We start from the raw sequence: 21,746 nt of genomic DNA on the forward strand, positions 1-21,746 counted from the left end.
TCATTTTATTTGGTCTAACACTAACCACAGCGTATGGAGTAAAACCCAGATGCGACTGGGGGCTACTTTTACATGTATATAAGCTAGACAAGCTAGCAAACTCTCAAAGGCACTGCTGCACTTTGGGAAAGATGTCCTAAGTCGCATGGTGGCAGTACATCCACATGACACTATCCAGAGGAAGCTTAGACAGGAGGAAGTCACCCGGAAGAAGGAACGAGTGGGGAGCACGAGCGCGAACACGGGTGCAAGATAAACTCTGATCCAGCCCTGCACGTAATACTTTATGGGAATTCCGTGAGGAGAGTGGAAGGGGAGGGAGGTGCTTTTAGTCGGTAGGAGTCGCACATAATCGTCTGACAGGATTCTTCGGTAGCTTAAGAAGCTTTCTGCCTTCCAACGATAAAAAAGAGACATTGAACCCATTCTAATAAGTTTTTGTTTCACACAATTCAATGTCAATTATTGTCAATGTCAATTATTCTCGTTAAATGTGACGTCAGCATCTAATTTGCATGGCTTAAGATGCAGTAAATTCGCATGGAATTGATGTTTGAACACTAATACCCAAATTTCCATAAAACTGACGCACAATACTATCCTCTATGTTGCTGCAAAATTTAATACTCTGAGGATGAACTTAAGAGCGAGAATATTCTAGGCAATTTCAAAAAGCTGGTAATAAAGTATTAGTAAGTTAATTGGAGCATATATCGAAATGGGGCATATTTTGAGGCCTAGATTTCATATAAGTGCATCAAATTGATTTTTTTCATGTTTTCGGATTGGGTAGTTTCCGAAAATGAGTCCTGTCTCACTTTCAGTGTGCACATTTGGTCTTACAATTTACGTTGAGACCCTTCATTTGATAACTACACTATGTGAAAAAAAATCACATTCCCCCTTCGCATGTATGGGGAGCCCCCCTTCAAACTTCACGTGAACGTATGTCACTCACTATATGCGTGGGCTTTCATAGTTCCTATATCTCTACCAAATTTTAGGTATCGGTGTAGCCGCTTTGGAGAAAAGTGCGTGATAGACAGTCAATGAATCGATTTTAATAAGGTTTTGTTTTACACAATGGGGTGGCATCCCCTCAGATACATATACAACTTCTGAGAATAGTTTCATTTTTTTACGATTTTTTTAAAAACGAAGGTTGTGTTATCATTTTTACGGGCACTGGATAATAGGGATGACTGCTGCAGTATTCGTTCGTTTGTTGGCAAAGCACAACGCAAAGAAAGAGCAATATTGAAGTGTGAACCTCACTTGTCGCTGCAACCTGTTACAGTAAAAACTTGGGCATATGTATGTCGACTCCATTCATTAAGTGTCCACTCCAATTGTAGGTAGTTTAGCAGCTTCCTTATAGCGATTTATCCAGAAAACTAAAAACACATCATATCCCCTCATACAATTAACCTGAGTACAACATGTGTTGTCAGTCGGATGAAAAGAGAAACCGGTATCATGTCCTATTTGCATACTCTAAGCATGAGAACCGATGCCGCTTTCCTCTTCATGCCGCATTTACTTCACATTTGTTAATATTCATTAAATGAAAGTCAACAACTTATTTAACTAAGATTTTGTTGAATTTGCTTTCTGTAACATCAGTTAACATTCATTCACAATACTTCATCAAGCCTTGGTTCAGAAGACAAACCATTGATAAGCCTTGGGCCTTTCCATAATGGTTATCATTAATTTACTTCCAGCAAACTGTTCTGCTCCAAATACACTTCTTAGACTCTAATGAGTAATAACAATAAATTTACAGCTTCCACCTATTTACGAGCTCATTAAGCTCAAATTCGTATGCATACTTCATCGATTTCATTCAATAATTGCACATATCAGTCTCCGGCTATTAAAAGAACGTAAAATAAATGAATGCATAAATGCATAAGGTGTGACGAGACTACATATTTAAGCCACTCTAATAAAATTCCATAGATAGGGTCATAACCGCAAGGTGTTCGTGATTCAATTCAGACAAATTAGAGCCCACTGAAGACTAGAAAACCAGAATTATCTGAATATTACTGAAAACAAATACCATCTGGAGATAGTCTAGAATCAGGAATTGGTAATGTAGTTTCTCTAAAGCCATAAATGATGCCATCAAATTTGCATCTGTTGCCTTAAAAGGGCCCCTTCGATTAGCTGTGCCCCAACCTTAACCACAACCGTAACATTTATGACACCTTTCGCTTGGAATTACGACCCGGCACTAAATGGATTGTGGGCAATCTTAATTTTAAGATATGTTTAGACGGAGCTTTTTGCCTTTCCTATGTTTGAGAGGATGGACTGGTGAAACCGTTGAAACTAAATGTAATGTAATGAATTACTATTATGCATACATTGTTGTATGTTGTAGCTGCTAGAAAATCGAGTCGTAAGTTTCATTAGTAAACAGTGAGCCCCATCTGTTTTCAGAAAGTTCGAAAATCATTCCGTGGGGAAAGATAGATTCAATACAAATTCCGTAGATTTGCAAGAATACCATAAACCAACATTTAGCTTGGGATTCCATCTCCAATAATGTTTCCAACCGCAACACCAAGAATGCTATCTCTAAGATGGAGGTGAACAGAAATGTGACCAGCATGGAATACCTAACACTAAGCCTACTTTATGGTCGTTTAAGTTCTGAATTATAAAATTTCCAGGGAACCTCACAATGTAGCAGAGTTGAAGGAGCCCACAGACGACAGTGACCAAGACATCACTTTGCCCTTGGTCTGGTCGCAGGATTTACATTTAAACAACAATTTTTCACGGTGATTTTTTATGACCTCCCATAAATGACCCCAAGCGATGGTGTGTGAATGAGGGCTCTAGTGCTTACGTTTCAACCATGGAGGCGACACACAGCGTCGAGACGTGTGAACAATTAACCAGGTGAAATAGAGGTGTCGCAGTACATCTTACGACACTTTAAAAACTCGATTTAATGGTCGTAAAGTGTCATGAAAAGCTTTAAAAGGGGTTTAGTGAAATGGTTATTAACTTTTTCTCTTTTACTTACAGTGAGTGTTGCTGACCAAGATGTCTCCCCGCTCTCAGACGAAGCAGTGCAAGTGTAAAGACCAGTATCTGTTAGCTGCAAATCTGTGAAGGATATAAGATGACGTGATATAAAAATTAATAGAGTCAGTTGGATTATGAGATTACATAGTTTCAAAACGTAACTGTTTTAGATATTATGCTTCGTTAATTTCGAAGTGCTGGGAACCACGAATTGAGACATTAAACCATAATTTACGAGGAACGATGTTGTCCCAAGTATGCTATATTTGCTTTTATATAACTTTTCTTGCAATGCTCACTTGAATTGACTCGACTAACGGACACGTATTATAGACAAACGCAATATTGACTTTTCAACTCACCATCGATTTTCAATGAGCCGCCCTGAACAATCATGAATCGATGTCCGTTTGTAAGCGGTATACCATCCTTGTACCATTTGACACGGGGCACGGGATTTCCAGTGGCTCGGCAGGGCAATGTAGCAACACTGCCCTTCGGCAATGTCTGATTCGACGGTCCAATTTGAATAATGGGCGGCGGTGTATCATCAACGGACGTAACCTAATAAATTATTCATTTTTAGCCAGAACATCGGCATGCACACACATCCCATTGAATTGTATGATGTGAAAAGGATATCTCAGGCAGCCGCAATTGTAGCGTGTTATCCGGCTTACCAAATGCGACGGCCAACTATAGTACCATTCATGATTGAATTACCTGCAGAAATGCTCGAATTGTTGATGAGCCGGCGACACTCAGAGCGGAACAGACAAAATATCCGGCATCGTCCTTTTGTGCGCCACGAATTTGCAAGGATCCTTTACTCGTGACGTGTAAATGTCCATAGGAATTGTCCGGGAACATGAGCATTTGCGAGCCTTCCTTTGTCCAGAAGACAGACGGTGGTGGATTCCCATTGGCAACGCAATCAAAAGTCGCTACTCCATTGAGACCAACCTTTTTGTCCTGCGGCTTAACCGTGAATGTTGGCGATGCTATCATTGTTGTTTTGTAGATTGCAGAAAAAAAAGGTTAATTTCACGGTCAGATAGGACATGAGTCAAACCCTTCTAACAGGGTTTAGATGAAAAGACAGGATGTAGAAAAAGGATGCTTTGGAAATATACGCATGTGGTTTGTGTGAGTAATCTAATTGTGAACTCGATTTAAATGCCTGCGATTTGGACCATCCCATAACGAGGCAATTTGGAAGTTTGTTTTGGGTTTCATATTGTAACGAGCTAATGAGAGGTTTCTATTTCTACCACTGCCCTATGTTTCTGTAAATAGGCTTAAACTTCTAGCTAAGAAATTATGGGCTTTTTGAATGATCTTAATCAATTTAGATATTTTTCAATGCTATGAACTACTAATGGTTGATTTTATAGCCATTTCCAATTAGTTTCCGACTTCCAATCTGTACATCCTGTTTTTCACTGATGAAACAACAATAAAATCTCCCGCATTGAATACTCACAATAAACATAAAGATGAGCTCGGGCGCTTATTTGCCCAACTGCATTGTGCGCATCGCATATGTAGGTGCCTTCGTCCATCGGTTGCACATTCTTAATGATGAGACTGCGGTCCTCTTCCTGAATGTTGGCTCTGCATTGCGGGGATGAAAAAGCGGATTAGGCATTGAGACATTTTCAATTGCAATTTCCAATTTGCATGCGATAATGATGCACATTTTAGAAATTCATACACTTACCTGCCCACCGGCATATGTCCTTCATCCTTTCGCCAGAGTATCTGTGGTTGTGGATCTCCGTTAACAGAACAATCGAATTGAACAGTTTGCCCGGCAACTACTGTTGAATCTGTCGGTTCCTTGTTAAATGTTGGTTTCACTGGAAAACAACAAAAAGATGTGGCAAATGAAAATTTCAACCTGAATTACTGTACGCTGGGTAGTTAATCAAGAGTCATTGCTTCGAAAATTGTAGGCATGCTTTTTGTATTTGTGAAATTACTTTTTGAAAAATAAACGCAATTGGAATTGCACTTGCTCACAGCAAATAATCATTTAATTCCATTATAGACTAGTTAAATATCTGACCTTAACCATTCTATGATTTTTTGGCCTACTACCACCAGCCTTCATTCCTTTCCCTCCGTAACAACTTCTTCCTTCCCTTCCTTCATTCACGTTTATGAGTAACTGTGCCGCCCTCCAATTTAACTTTTCCAGAAATTACTTAAATCCCACACTTAATCTTGTCCACTAACCTTCTTGTATCGATTTTCTATATATCGTTATGTTCCTCTTACGTTGCTCCTAACGCTCATCATCCTGCGCTTGAATTTGATGCTCAGATAACTCAGCTCCACTACCCTGTGGTGTGCAAATCTACCAAGCTCAACTTTCTAATTCTTTAGATCTAAATCGCGCCCTGGTGACAATCAGCCGGTCCCTCCTCTTTTCTACATTAACAGGTGAGTAGTAGTATTCAGTATTCAGAACCCTATATACCATTCAATCAGATTAATCTTCCTTCCTTCTTCCTCTTGCCCAGTCTGATTCGTCACTGAAGTCCACAAAAAGGCTCGTCAAAAACTTATTGTTAAGAAGAAGTTTCTGTCTTCTGGATCCAGTGTTTTTTTCTCAAGCTTTAATATTTAAGTCAGTAAAAGGATATCTGGCCAGTATTGAAGCCCTACTGGAGTGCGGAAATCTCAATTCTGGTTCAACATTCAAAAGTTTGAAATCCCACACAGCTATCTCCTCCTTTCATTACATTATCTGGCTACTCTGCTAACTCTGTCTAACTATATTGTGATTTCCTCTGGCGCTATTTTTCCTCAGTTTATGTTCCCTCTCCTCCTTCTGTCTCTATCTCATACCATTCCCCTCCTTACCCCTCTCCTTGTCGACTACCTCATTGACAGCCAAGTGAAGGAGGATTTGGCTCGCCTATAGTAAAACCCGATCGCGAGAGCTCTCTGCCAGATGCGTGCAAATCCATACAAGATTACGGCGCTCTGCACTGGAACTGGCTTATAGGAGACCATACCGCCAGACGTGGCAAACAGTAAAATTCGCATTTCCGAAGCTGCGGAGAAGAGAAAGAAACCTCTAAACATTTCACTTCCGATTACCCAGCTCTAGCTGTGGAGGCTGTGGACAGTAGGTAAACCATTCTTTGACGACCCAAGAAAGATCTCTAGCTGCATGGTGAGAGAGCTGTATTCATTAGTGAATGCTACGGGGTAACTCTGAAGATCTGAGCCAACTGGAATCTGCCTCCTTGCTCTTATCATAGCAGTCATGGTCTTAGAAGTTTGTGGCATCAAAACAACGCACTGCACCGCTAATTGGGCTCCTCGAATTAAAAGTGGCCAGTTCATTTCCCTTTTTCCTCATCCCATTTTAATCTGTGGTAAAGACGCTCTTATTTCCATTAACAAAGGTGGCGATCGCACTCTTGCTGAAAACTACCTTCCCATTTCGCTGCCCTGCGCCTATTCCGAAATCTTGGAAAAACGTATCAGCGGCTTGTTAACCGTCCACTTTGGTCACCTAGTGAACGAGCAACACGGCTTTATTAAGCGTAGGTCTACTGCCTCTAACTTGCTCAATTTCAACAACTTTGTGGCCGAATGTGTAGATTTTCGGCAGGAGTTGCATACTATCTGCACTGACTTTGCTAATGCTTTCGACACTGTAAATGACAAAATACTTTTGCTTAAAAATAACCTTTCTCGGCGTTCCCACATCATTTGCATCATGCTTGTTTCTTACCTTTCCAGCCGCTCTAGCAGCTCTTTTGACAGCTGCACATTTCGCTTCTTTTCCGCCTCCTCTGGCGACCTACAGGGCTCTATTATGGACCCCTAATTATTTTTATCCTCTATCAATGACTGCCATAGTCGTTTTCGTTACGATGAAGTGAAATAACTTATTCCGGTAACGAATCACAAAGAAGGCCGGTGACTACTATGTTGTAGGAACGCTAGGCCCTGAGTATACACTGAGTCGGAAAGTGTCACTTTCCTTTTAACTTCAACTTGGTACTGGTAGGAAGATTCTGAAAGCTGTAGACTTTAGCACACGCCTGCCCCGAATGAGGCACGTGCAGGAAAGGTAAATTGAACTTTTCTTTGATCCACAAAGACACTATAGAAATTGTAATGGCTCTTAGCGATTGCGAAACTGCGCAAATACTACGGGTTCCGTTGGACCAAAGAAATCGCATATGTTCCTTTTATTTGATTATTGAACGGTAACGCCCAAAGTTTTTACATTTGGATTTGGGGATGCAATTCCTCGTCTTTGTTTTCCTCTACTCATTGTTCCCTTTCAGTGGTGTAAACAATCGTGAAAAAATCGAACTTCAGTATAAAGTATTGGATGAGCGATCGGAGCTGCCGTTCAGATACGTTCCCTACCGTTGCAGATAACCGTGGGGTATTGCACCTTTGGGTGACAGAACCGCTTCGTTACTACTTTTGGAAAAAAATTGGGGACAATAATTGAAATTTTAATGGGACCACGGATGCACGAAGAAACTACTGAACATGGTTCAGAGTTACTCAATAATGCCAAAGTGGTTTTTTGTCCTGGGACATTTCGGCGACCTACCCCCAGATCTACTACCAGGGATGGAAGACCTAAGTATTGTATGTTTTCAGCGAGTCAACTCAAGGAATTCATTGTCTGCCCCTATTACCACAAATTGTCACAAATTTAGACGGGAATAGACATCGATTTCTTGATGTGCTCATAGTTTGACTCGGGAACAGAACTTTGTCAATAGATAACAAGTGATAGTAATAAATAATTGAGTTTGCCTTCCAGTTAGGAAACAAATTTTTGAAGAAGTTTCATTTGATCTCGATAGGGAGTCATTATTTAGCCGGATTGATTAATGGTGGAACTCGTGCAGGCAGGCCATGAACTCTGTAGTTAAGATACGCTTAGTAAATGGGGGTACCGAACCAACCTGTAGTAAGGCCTCATACTCTCATTTATATTTATAGAATACTCTGAGATTCTCCCCGAGACTAAGCCAAAGATCTTAAAATTAAAGTTTCCTTTAGTAACTAACAAAATCTTTACTGTCGTTCATAGAATTTTGGGCGACCGCTTGGCTTCTGAGGTTACTGTGTTGAGAACTTATACCATGTTCTGTGACTGTCACAGTTATTTCTTTCCACAATCAACATCATTGACGCACTGGCAGAGGTGTACCATTGAAAGAAATTAAGAAGGGACATTGGTTCTGCCTGCAAGCACACCTTGGTAATTTAATCTTCAAGAAACAAGGTGACTCTTGTTTTTCAAAATGTCGACAAATTAGTTGTTTTCCGACTATTTACGGTGATAAATGAAGTAGCATACTCTAGGTATGTTGACAAACGAATAATGATAGCTCTTACAAACAACAGCATGTTAAATAACGAAAAATAGAGGAGGACTGGTGGATCTAAAAGCACTGTATCATAATCAAGTCTGTTTTTCTGTTCGTTTCTGTATAAAAAAACAATCCTTCAGTCATTTACATGAGGCTAAAGTCAGGGCAGGTTATATTCAAAATTAGTTTTTGCCAGGCATTGATAACGAAATCTTCAACAAATGATTCCCAAACGGTGTACTGTTTTACGAAACAGAGAAATTCCTTACTTCAGTTCAGGACGCTTCGCTGAACACAAACAAATATACTAACTTCACTACTTCTTAATTATCAGCCACTGTCGTAGGTTATGAAACTGTGAAGAGGACACCATCCAGCACATGCCATCTAGGTGCAGGATGCTGAGCAGTAGCGAGTACAACTGCCATCATAACTTCATCTGCAAGATTCTCCAACGAAACCTTGCGTTGAAAGATGACTTAGTGGTGAAGTAATATTCCGGAGAGAATCTTCGAGAATTATCGAGCTAAACTGGATCCACAGCATTGCTCCCAAAAACACAGTTAATCAAAATAGGACCGATCCAGTTCTACTTCTCAAGGAAGCATGGGCATGCTTCATAATCGCTGTAGCCGTACTGTTCGTTCAGAACATTGTCCAAAAATATTAAGGTAAAATCAGGAACTACCTTCCTTAGCAATCTATATAAAGTGAGCATGGAGACAGAAGGTGTAAATAGTCTCAGTTGTGATTTTAGCGACGAATTTCGTCCAGGAAAATTTACATACAACTAGCTCTGAAGATTACCGACCGAACTATACATGGGGATGTAAAGAGCTGCTGCTCAAAGTATCTGTGATCATCGTGAACATTGTCGCATGAGCCTTCTATTCGGATCACAGGATAATCAGATTCAACACTGAAGGAAACTCGGAAGGAGATAGAATAATAAGGAATCCTAGGAGAACAACATTTGAGGGCTCACATCAGGAGCGTAATAGAGCTGAAAACAGTGGTGAAAGGCCTCAGCAGAGTCGTCATTGACGCATATGAGGCCAGCTCTCCGGGTAAGACAGTCAAGTCATCAAGGGACGTATCCTAGTCAGAATAGTAAGAATCAGGAGGTTCTTCATCCCCGGCGAAACCAACCCGGGTACTTGCGGAGGTACAAAAGAGCACTGACCATGTATAGAAACTGGATCAGGGAAGCTAAACGAAACAGCTTCAGGGAGTTCTGTGAAGCGATAGAACAAACCACAAAAGCATCCAAGTTATACAAATCTTTATCCATAAACAAAGCAATATCTTCTACCTGTCTGAAGAAGAAAGATGGGGTATTTACCTATTATAGAAAGAGAAACTATTTTTACCCGTTCTAAAAATATGAAGCATTGATACTGAAATTCCAATATCCAATTCACTTCGAAAACTCTTATCTCCACAGTGCAAATTATAAATCATACGTACCCAATAGAATTTGGTGTTGTATATCTAATGAAGGAACGCCTTTCCCGGGGTCCTACCCCACGGAAGGCAATATCATTCTGCTGAATACGATAACAACGACCGGAGGGGATAAAGGTAAACTGTAAACTAACGAAAGAGGTATGTTTGGGAACTAGAACTTTTAAATCATTGAAATCGCTCGTTGAAATGCGTAATTACCTACATGCATGCCAGCACCCTTTCCGAGTCAGACGGTCAACAGAAATTGTCCCGTATCAATTACCAGATGCCCAAATTCACAAAGGAAATGAAAAACACCCTCGTCTTCTGGATGAGCCAATATAGTACCATGCACTGCGAAGCGCAAGCTTAATCAGTCGAGAGCCATTAGATTAGATGGCATGAAGTTGAACTGAGTAACAGAGGCCAAATATTTTGGAATCACACTAGACCAAAAACTATTCTGGAAGACACATGTTGAAAAAGGAAAGCTACGAAGGCTCTGATAACTTGCAGGTTTATAACACGAAAAGAAAGTGTATGTACCCTGAAAATGCTGCAATGGATATGCACTATAATAGTCAGGCCAATGATTACCTATGAGGCGTTACTCTGGACAGACAGAGCAACAGCCAGGGAGTTACATAAACTTAAAAGATACGTTTGCGTCAGTATGTACCAGTGGGACAATGGTATCATGCTCAACGGTATCCCTGGAGGTGTTTCTGGGATTGGCTCTTCGCCATCTGCATTATTATTTAGAATGTCGAGGAGTACCCGTCAGACGGAGAGCTGCCTAAATCGAAGGAAAATCCATATTCATAACATATAATAACATATATAAATATATTTCAGATGGCAATATACGCCATAAACAGATGTGCCTCCTTCAATTACAAAAAGAACTATAGGGGGCAGAATATTGTTATTTTAACTGACTAAGGCACTTAGGTCCTACCAGGTAAATTCTAAACTGTTATGAGAATGCCTTAAGAGTCTGAACACGATCAGTTCACACAATAAAATCTGGATACTCTGGGTTCCAGGCCACATTGGATTAGAAGGCAATGAAGCAACGGATGAGCTGGACAGGAGAGGAGCAGCGATGTCCTACGCTCGAAAATGGAGAAGAACGGCCGAGGGAATTTTATTGGGCCAACTTATCAGTAATGGAACAGTATGGAGAATACGAACCCAAACGCCCGAAAGAAAGAAAGAACAGAAACAGCACCAAAAAAAGGTCTCCGGATCATAATGGAAATACTCACTGGTCATTGCAAGTTAAATTATTACCTGGGAAAGCTGGGGATATCTACGGACACTGTCTGTAGATTGTGTGAGTAGAGTGATGGAACCTCCGTACATTTTCTGGGACAGTGTCCAGCACTTATGTAAAGTTCAGACACCTGGGAGAATACTTAATACCAAACACCGTGGACGAAACCGGAAGTCGTCTAGTTTTGTAAATTTGAATATTAGCCCAGAACAGAGATCCGTAGAGCAGAAACTGAGGAAGAAAGTATCTCTCCAATTGGTTCTTGCCGTCATTAAGTGAATGGCGGACTCAGGACTCGCCCATATTCTTAAACAAAAATTAAAGTTTCCGTCGGTGGTAGACTTGCCTGACAGACTATAGTTTATAGGTATACTATAACCAGTAAAGGGCACAATAATTCTTTAGTACGCAGCACGACGTCTTTTGACAATATTATTGTTATTTCGGAACATTTCTGTATTGTTGCACATACTTTGAGTTGAAACATATATCATCGATGCAATCGATGCAATGGTGAATGTAAATTCCCAAAATTCACCACTTTTTCGAATTGTTTGTTGATAGCGTTTGATAACACGAAATTCTCAATCAACCTAGTTATTAAAGGCAGTTGACCAGTTTTTTTAGGATAGAATAAAGAATGTCTCAGACAATCGAGAAACATTGTCAATGAGGTCTTTTCCAGGTAAGCCAAAACTTATATTTTCTCTACTTTGAAATAAAAGGAAGAAAAAGGGCGAATTCATGCTACAGAATATCTATCACAGAAAGAAAAATTTAGCTCAATAAGATGTACCTCTAAAGGGTTGCAAAGGCATGCTCACCCTCTGTCGTGGACCAAAAATTTAGAAAATACTGGGAATCAACATCTATTAGTTATTCGTTGGTACTTGAACTAGAATACGAAAATATTCGTTCTATGTACTAGAAAAATTGAAACTTAGCATGGTATTCCATCAAAACTACGTTACGAAGTCATTCAAGTTGTCTGAAAGTAGCGAAAAGCTAATAATCCCAGAGGCGGAAAACATAAAATACTCAAATATAAAATTTGTTATAAAATCTGCATTTTTTGTTATCTTGAGTATATATCAAGACTACGACTCAGAAGTGAGTTTTGTTTACCAAGCGATTGGCATATGCATTTTGCTGTTTACCTCGGCGATAATAGATAAGCGAAATGAGCCACGTATAGTTGCAAGTGGTTGAGATAATTGGACATTTTCCGGGATCTAAAAGGCTGGTCACAATATATAATGCTGTGAATGCCAATAAATATAATATTTCACATAAGACAAACTTCAAGGTACCAATCACAAAAGTCGTCTCACGTACTTCTCTGTAAAGACATTACAGCAAATTATGTCTAACCTTTTCACCTCTCAGCCCTCCTAGCTCGACAAAGTCCAAAAATAAAGGCATTGGACCAGTCCTAACAAGAGTCACAGTGACAAAACAAAGACATCTTTATAACAATTAAATTAGCTACAGCTACGTGACACTTATTTTAAGTTACAACAATCCACGCAAAGGTCTTTACAAAGTATCCACTTTTCGTATCTTTTCTGTGCCAGAAATTTCGTAAAATTTCATCAGGCCGTAATTAGACTAATAACGAGTTTTATTCATCAAAGCGAAATTTTGCAAATTAAATGAATGATAAAAATACGCAAGAAAAATCTGCAATGATTTCTAAGGGATTTTCATCAAAGGCAAAGAGGATTCTAAGTACGCGGGCCTAGTGGGTCGGTTGACACAACCACAATATGTACGTAAAATGGGGTGAGTTTGCTGCGAATGACATCTGCTGATTAAAGCTGTACATGTGAAAATGTAAGCTTTGAAGTCCGAATTGAAGTTTTTATTATAATTTCCGGTTGATATGTTTTTTAATTACCTGTCGATGGAATGATTTTCATCACTCAATTTCAAAAGTAGTGCTACAGTATTGGTAAAGTAGTTCGCAGTCCTGCTTGATCCTGCTGTTATCTCCCATTGTGCTAAAAATATATTTTATGACATCGACTGTAGGAAGACGACATCAAAGTGTCTCCAGAAGACAGAAAGCCTGGCAGTTATATTAGGTATCACTTTAACTAAATTAAGAGGAGATTTCCATCATCATCATCTCCATCTTTTCTATTGTGTAGGTTGCTCCTGCCTTTTCGTTGGGAACATACTCGCATGTAGGCTTGTGTGTATCGAATTCGTATTTTTGCCTCCCCCCTGAACCCAGACTCTTGAGGCACCAGTTTGACCTCCACTGTTCCAAAAACAGCGACGACAGCAATACAAAGTCGTCGCAACATCTGCAAAAAGTCGTGCAAAATAAGACAAGGCTAAGATGCTTCCCGAAGAAAGCACTAATTGCCTTCCATGTTTTGCCATCAACCTCCGTCGTTGTCGCTCCATTGCTGCAGACTTGTTCCAGTAAATGGGGAGCAGACCGAGAAAAACCTCATGCTCATTAGGTTGAGCTTGTCCTCTCCAGAGTGGTGTGCATTAACTTTGCTGGCTGCAGACACGAGTTGCACTGTAAAATGAATCATACAGTTGAGTGGATCGACAGATATTGCGACCATTTGGAGGCGCCTAGATCTAATCAACCGAAGTGGTTTACGTAATTAATTTGTTATGACACCTTAATGTCAGCCCCACACATACGTGTATATGATCCGGAATATCTGCACGATTTGAAATTTATTGATCGATTCTGCAATAATTGAAAATCTCTATTTTTGTTGCCACGTTGTGCAAGATACATGTTGTTCTACTGACAAGTTTTTCAAGATATTAAATTAAATTGATTAATGAACATCTGCACATCAAACTGTCCTTGAAGAAATATGTGGTTTCTCTATTATCTTGTTGCTATAAATGTAACTATAAGCAAGCAAAAAGTTCTGAACGTGGTTGCTTTCTTCCTTTTTGTATGCACATTTGTCAAGAGTATCGCTTTTGAGAGCAAGGTGTAGAGAGCAAGTCCCAGGACAAACTAACATATCATTTGAGCAAGTTTAAGCGTAACAAACGCAATTCTGTAGTTAACGCAATTTTTTAAATATGTAATATTTAAGGTACGGCCCCACCTACGCTACGCAACCGTCCTATTGAGCACAACTGCCGCGACGGTGTTACTCATATGTCACCAGCGTAGCAGCCCACTGCAAACAACTGCATTTTTTTATTTGAACAGGTTGTTGAAGTCAGCATACTCTGCAACCAGCAGTGTCGGACAAAATGGTCCAGGATCGACTAATTATGTTATCTAACCAATCAGGTGAGAGTAAACACTGAATTGAACTGGAATTAAGCAGTCTACAGCGCATGCAAGAGGGAAATCGTAAGCATTAACGGCGCAATAACCGGTATCCGATCCAAGTGGGGAATACCAAATATCCCGGTTTTGCGCCGACGTCGTTCTTAAATTCTATATCCCTAACAGTTGACTGGCATTTTGACCTACTTTGTCGTCCCATCTGAGGCAACCTTCTTTTATGTGATAGATATTTCCCTCATAACTATGGGCTAGATCATCCTCACTTATACCAATCAAGTGACCCGCCGACAGCAGCTTTTTGAGCAGGATTTTATCAACAACCAGACGGTTCTTCTCTCAGAAGCGGCGAGGAGCTCCCAATTTTTCTGCTAACGACCCAAACCTACTTGTACAAAAAGAGCTTTGACCAAGTTTTTGTAGGCTCCCTTGACTGCCAGTAACCGCCGTTGGTTTCGCCGTCATAGATGTTTTAGGTTGTGGAGCCTAGATAGACGAAATTATCAACGGTTCTAGTTTCGCCCTCACATCTTTATTACTCTTAGTTGACTACAGTACTTAATGTTGTTTTTGACGTTGCCACTTCATCTTGCCTTTTTTAAGGGGGTCATCCCTTGTGTTCGATCCGAGGAACCGATTTTTTGGCATTAATTGTATCTATATATAATGTAGAATATATAGGCAGAGTGATTTTCTGATATTTGGAGTCGTTCGGAAATTACAGAATTAAACAGGCAAAATGTCACATGCTAGGTTTATGTTGATCGCCGTAATAAAATGCGTATTTACCGGTCTGAACGACATTCGAATGACTTCGCGAAAATCATGAGAATTGAAACGAAAGCTTTACTTTTGTTTCTTCAAGAAACCTAACGTTTATGGACTAGGTATAGCAAATTAATGATCCGTTAAGATTTTATGGTTAAAGATCGCATTTTACTTTTCAAATGCTTTTTTCTCGAAGTTGCATGTTGAAAATTACTTGCTGCCACCATAGCCAATATCCAATGAAATTCTTTGAAATTGTCACGACTTATTCAGAACATATTTCTACGGTCCGCAAACTAGGATAATTGCGATTCATTCAGTAGTTTTTTTTAATCATTAAAGAAGCCACGAAAAACACCAAAATTTATAAAAAAAATTTAGCAAAGCACCAAACATGTTACCTTTAAATATTTTTTAATAATCCTAGTTTGCAGACTGTGGTTAAGTTCGCACGTTAAAATGCCGTTTACATTTTTTCTTCAAGATGACCACAGCGCTCTTGCGTGGCAGCAGAAAAACATCTTTTTTTGGGAGGTGGGTGTATAAGTTGCTCTGTATTTCAATAATGAATTAAGCAATCGGGCTGGAAAAATTACTACGCATGCTCAAGATGTCAATAAAGATATTGTGTGATTGCTATTTGTACCCTTATTCAGTTCTTCACAAAAAATTTCTAAAAAAAGCGAAAGAAACAGCCTTTACGCGGGATGACCCTCTTAAAGATTTCGTGCCGATGATTGAATGAAAAATCTGGATAAAGGCCGCGTGTAAATCTCGAGTTCCCCTTTATGTCAATATATGAGAGTTAGCCAAATATCAATAGGACTTTGGTTGTCAAGAAAAGTGAAAGTTTCCATAAATCCGTCTGGATCCCCCACTTCACTTCCCATTCCAATATTATCCAGTCTATATCAGTGGGGCGGGAGAGCAAGTGTTTCCTACTTTTGTTGCGGAACGAATTATTATAAAGCGTTTAACACGAGAAAAACGTTGAAACGGACTTGAAACTCTACAAGACCATCGTGTACGAGTGTCATAAAAGTTTTTCTGAAGGACGTGAAATGGTGGAAAGTCAGGGAAAGATCGGTCTACTCGAACTTCTATCACAGACGAAAATATCCGTTCGTAGGAGAGCTTTTGGAGGAAGAACGGCATCTCTGCATCGACGAAGCTGTTTCATCAGTTGTTTTAAGTCGCGACAGTGAACATTCCATCATTAGAGAGCTCCGAAAGCGCCCGTTTAGAAATCTTCCAGAGGTTATTGGCGCGTTTCATGTCCACAAATATCTGGGCCGTACACCGACGGACTTTTTCATTCCAGATTGTGTCAGACAAGAGGACCCCGATGATACGGTGAGGGCAGGTGTTAGCGAAGGGCTTGGGGAGAGAGGGTTTCTCTGATACGTTTCCAGCTTATTTGAGTTATTATCTTCGCACTCCCTGGAGCTTACAAGACAATGTCATTCACCGCATGCATGTGCGTTCACCGTTTTAATTTTCTTAATAAATTCCGTGCCAACAAGTACTATCATTTTTGCCGGTTAAATAAACAGATAAATGGACAGACAGGGAGTAGAATTTAATAAGGTTTTATTTTTCTCTTTTTTATTTTCTACAACATTCGACGGTATACAATGATCAAAAGTGCGCGGGAGCGATTAAAAAATCAATTCGGCTTACTTTTTTCAACTACTTATATTCTGGGCGAACAATGGAGTTGTGAATAGTCCAAGCCTTTAAATTACCGAAAACATTTAATCGGAAGAACTGAAAAAATCGTCAAAAACGTTAATTTGCTTAACCACACGCACTGAGATGAGGTATCCACATTACAAGAACCGGCGGTCGAATAAGAAAAAACAGCGATGAATTGTAGCTTCGCATTAACTAACCTAACTAACTTCGAATGTCATAAGGTCTAGCTTCCATGCTTGGTCTGCAAATGTGCCATTTAGATCCAGCTCGTGGTTCGTAAGTATAAGCACATACTCAACGGGAATAATCGACGAAAAAGTAAAACAAGTCGGGAAACCGGAAGCTGGACGCTTCAGGTACGAAAGATTTTGTGCATTTCTTAGTACGTAGCACGTAATATATGCATATACAATATTATGTGAGAATATCTACTTTCGGATGATATTGATATTTATAGGCTTGAATTTGCAAAGAAGCGACAACTTTGACGTATTATAACTTTGTTAGAAATAGTGCGATTTCCACCAAACTTGGTAACATCATGCTCTATGTTACACCCTATATTGTTGCGAAATTTCGTGGTCCTTGCATGAATTTAAAGGGGGTTTTGCAGCGAATTACTAAAAATTATAGTAATATACTATTATTAACTTTATTTGTGCAGATATCAGTATGGAAGGTATTTCGGAGCCCAGGCACCATATAGTGGCAGCCTCTTGATTTTTTTCAGATTTTTCGGTTCGGTAGTTTCTGAGAATGGCCCCCGTAAAGGAATGGTCACTTTCAACCCCCCGCACTCCCCACCTTTCCAACAAATGTCAAAACTAAGACCGTTTTCGAAAAGTACTAACTGAGACCTTTAATTTGATACCCCACATGACTATATTTGAAGAAAAAAAAAATGACACTCGCCTTTTGCATGTATGGGGACCCCCCCTTAAATTCGACGTAAGAGGATGTAACTCACTGTATGCGTGAGCGTTCACAGTTCCCACCTTTTTACCAAATTTGGTGTCAATCGCTGTAACCGTTTCCGAGAAAAATGCGTGTGACGGACAGACAGACAGACAGACAGACAGACAGACAGACGGTAAACCGATTTTAATAAGGTTTTGTGTTTACACAAAACCTTAAAAAGGTTGATTTTTTATCAAAAAACTTGCATTTCGGAAACGAGTAGTAAGGATCGGTCGAAGCTTTAGAATTGATTTGGATTTTAAATTGTAGCTGTCTGACTGCATGACCATATTCGGGATAAAGTGTTTAGAATATGGTCATGTAGGCAGATAATATACCAGCCAATACGACATTTGGCAGGAAAGAAGATTAAGATATCATCTTTTAATAAAGAGTCACGTGGTAAGCAGCGAAAGATGCCCACTTTCGAGGAATGCACTATAAATGAAAATTAGGCTTGCCAAAATAACCACCAAATTGTAAAGGACAAAATTATCTGCTCAAGCATCATAACACCATATTGAACAAAGCAATGGAGGCCAAAGATGTTAAAGGATAAGACATTCTTGCAGATATTCGAGTACAACCACGCACTACTAGGCACCGCTGGGAAAAGACTAAGGTAATTACCAGTCTCTTGAAATCAGTGATAATTTTATGCAAAGGCAGACCACCGTAAGCCTGGAGTAAAGAAGAAATTAAAGAACTGTGAGTCGAATGTCGGGAAGAAGATAATTACAGTACGTCAGAAATAAGCGCAAATCTGCTCAGAAGTAGGTTATGATGAGAAAATTCACATGAAGAAGAAGAAAAAGACCAGTCGTGTGAGAGTGAGCATAGGGGACTTATAACAAATGCGAAACGAGACTCCTTTAGAACATATTTTGAGGAATTGAAAAGGGGAAGGTATATTTCAAGGGTGTACACTGTCCGCAGATCCCGGCCGAGATGGACTCTCTTAAAAAGTTTTACTTTCACAAATTTCAACTCCAACTCATCTGGGAGAGCAGGTGATTGAATTGGGAAGAAGACAATTGGCGGTTTATGCAAACCCTTCAACAAGAAAGTTGTAGGAGAAACTGAACGTGCCCTTTTTCTTGGCAGAAGGTTAGTGTAGTCATAATATGAAGGCCCATGGAAGAAAGACTATTTAAACCCAAATAACTTCAAACAAATTTGAAATGTTTTGAAGAGGTCGTGCCCGTTAAATAGAAACTCAAATTCCATGCGCATCCAGTCCAATGAGTCTGCTCCCAATTCTTCCATTTCCAAGATAGAGGACGTAGCTCTGAAAGGCGAGTACTCGATACGGGGTTTTCGTGGACACTGTAAGGACTTCTGTATTTCCAAGATATTTGTGATGTTGCAATAGAGCATGGCAATGATAATACTACGTGTGCCTAACACTACCTGGTCACAGAAACAACGAAAGGTTGCCCTTAACAAAGTATGCTATCGCCACTTCTGTGGAGTATGCTACTCATCTCACTCACTCACGCTGAATAGATCCACAATATCCCCAATGCCTTTTAGGCTAAAGTATATGCGACCGTGGGGACCTGGGTGATTAACGAGCAATTGAATGGCAGAAGCATCGCAATTCGCAGCGATACCCAAACAACTTTGAGAGTATTAAGCGCCTATTCTCCACCTCAAAAGTCGTTCAATAACTCTATATGTAGAGTCAATATATTGACACTACTCTGGGTACCTGCGCACTGTGCCGCAGCAAGGAATGAAATCTCAGGTGTGCCAGCAAAAGTTTTAAATTTCATAATCAACAACCTCAGAAATTGACATGTTAGCAGCAGCTGCCAGTAAAAACTTAAAATGGGCCATAAGAAAGACTGATTGTTGTGATGTGCATTTAGTTTTCGGCATTCTGGGCCGCCATAGCACAGCAAAATAGGGTTATTAAAATACATATGATACGTGTTCATCCTGTAACTAGAAAAAGGATTCCACGCAACGCTTCCTATGTGAAAAGTCCGCCTATTGGCGCATCAGGCATAAGTTTGTGGGTGATGATGTATGTAAATAGAGAATCGTTTCTATAATCCACTCTGCACGGAAAACCAAAGTTAGGGAGCCACGAAAGGAGCCTCCGCGTACCCGGTAACGAAAGAGACGAACAGTTTCCTGGAGAGAAGCCACTACACAATTTACTATAGCGGCCATCTAGTAAACTATGCGTTCGGAGTAAGTTCCTAGTCAGCCAAAAAACCTGCTGTTTTCAGTTTTGAAAGCATCAGCGAACGGCTACGCACTCTACACTTGCCTGACAAATTCCGAAATAAAAGCCTCATTAACGTTCACGCCGAAGACGATGAGTTGAAAAAAGATATTTTATACGAAGCAGTAAAAAGGACTCAAAGCCTATCCCAGGTATGATTTCAAAATCATACTTCAAATTTCAACAGCCGAGTAGGGACGGAGCCCGTATTCAGGCGATACGTTGGCTCCTATAGCTTAAATAAGGATATCAATGATAACGAACTGCAGATTATTCAGTCAGCAGTAGCGCACGAGAGGGTTTTTGAAAGGACCTGGTTTGCGTAGAAAGCAATCCACTTTCAAGCAAATCTACCAAATGTTGTATAAACGCCTTAGTCTTGATGAAGGTCAGAACATATAGGGGGACCAATATTTCGACAGAATGGGCATATTGGAACCATGGGTTCAATGATTTTATGAACTGCTCGATAATCAAATTATCGTGCGAGTTTGGAGAAGTCCTGCGAACTGAACGTGATGCACAAATGCTAGCTCCATCAAGCATAGGAGAAACAGTCCGCCCAATTCATCGGTTTAAAAATCATAAGTCGCCAGGAGCCAATGGAGCCGAGGAATTATCTGTCCAATACATAAGAAGGAAGACATCACGCAGTGCAGTAATTATTGAGGTATCATGTTGTTAAGTACCATCTCTAAAATATTTTCTGCTTTCTTTCTAGGTTGGATAGCCCCATACGCCCAGAACATCATTGATCCATATCAAAAAACCTTAATTCAGTCAAATTAGCAACAAATTAAATTTTCTCTGCGGCATGCTATGGAAAAACTGTTGGAATCGACTTTAAGGCCGCCTATGATAGCATAGTCAAAATAAAACTATATACGGCCATGAGAAAATTCCGGATCCCAACGAAATTGATAATACTGACTAGACAGACCCTGACCAATGTGCGAGGCCAGATAGAAGCAGCAGCATCATTCTCGAGACCATTCAATATCAACCACGGTCTAAGAGAAGAAGATACCTTACCATGTATCCTCTTCAAGTCCACCCAACTACCGGTATATGCCATAGTGGAAAGAGCAAACCAAAATGTGTAGTCTACCTTCATCTAGATTCAGCAGGCGGAGCAAGATTTTGGACTACACATTAATGAAAGCAAGACTAAGTACATGGAGGCAACGGTCAAATAGAAACAATGAAAGATAGGAAACTACAACTTTGAAACCGTTCACAATTTTTCCTATCTAGCGTCGAAAATCACAACCGACCATAAGTATGACGATGAATCCATGCACGATTGGTTGGCAACCAACAGAGCCTATTTCAGCTTACGCTCGAAACGTCTCACATTGAAATTAAAGCTTATTCTGCCAAAGACAATGATCTTGATAGTTCTTATGAATTCCTTGGAGAGTTCAAAAGAAGAATCTTCCGGAGAATGTGTTGCCCCTGCAAGAGGATGAACGTAGCTCATATAACGACGGAGTTTATGAGTGATACCGTCCAAATCCAGATCAATAGATTGCGATGGGCGGGTCACTTAACCTGTACGGGTGAGGATGATCCAGCCCGGAAAGTCTATAAGGGTAATATCTATGGTAGAAAAAAAGACAGACCCTTCAGATAGAGCCATATCATAGGCCACGACACGAGAAAGCTTTTACGGATTAAGGATATCATATT

General features: G+C 40.0%; 1 protein-coding gene across 7 annotated transcripts in view; it reads right to left on the minus strand.

The window, feature by feature from the left end:
- The window catches only part of LOC119658370 (roundabout homolog 2), a 278,873-nt gene that overhangs the window by 39,195 nt on the left and 217,932 nt on the right, over window positions 1–21,746 (minus strand). For all 7 annotated transcript variants that reach the window (XR_005250224.1, XM_038065742.1, XM_038065734.1 and 4 more), the window contains 5 exons: window positions 4,763–4,901; window positions 4,526–4,656; window positions 3,766–4,043; window positions 3,405–3,606; window positions 3,041–3,123 (listed from right to left, as the gene is read on the minus strand). Coding sequence is in view for 6 of the 7 variants with exons in the window: in XM_038065742.1 (XP_037921670.1) it covers window positions 3,041–3,123; window positions 3,405–3,606; window positions 3,766–4,043; window positions 4,526–4,656; window positions 4,763–4,901 (833 nt within the window). In the remaining variant the exon portion in view is untranslated. The remainder of the gene's footprint in view (window positions 1–3,040; window positions 3,124–3,404; window positions 3,607–3,765; window positions 4,044–4,525; window positions 4,657–4,762; window positions 4,902–21,746) is intronic.

This window comes from Hermetia illucens, chromosome 1, assembly GCF_905115235.1.
Source record: "Hermetia illucens chromosome 1, iHerIll2.2.curated.20191125, whole genome shotgun sequence".
Lineage (NCBI taxonomy): Eukaryota > Metazoa > Arthropoda > Insecta > Diptera > Stratiomyidae > Hermetia > Hermetia illucens.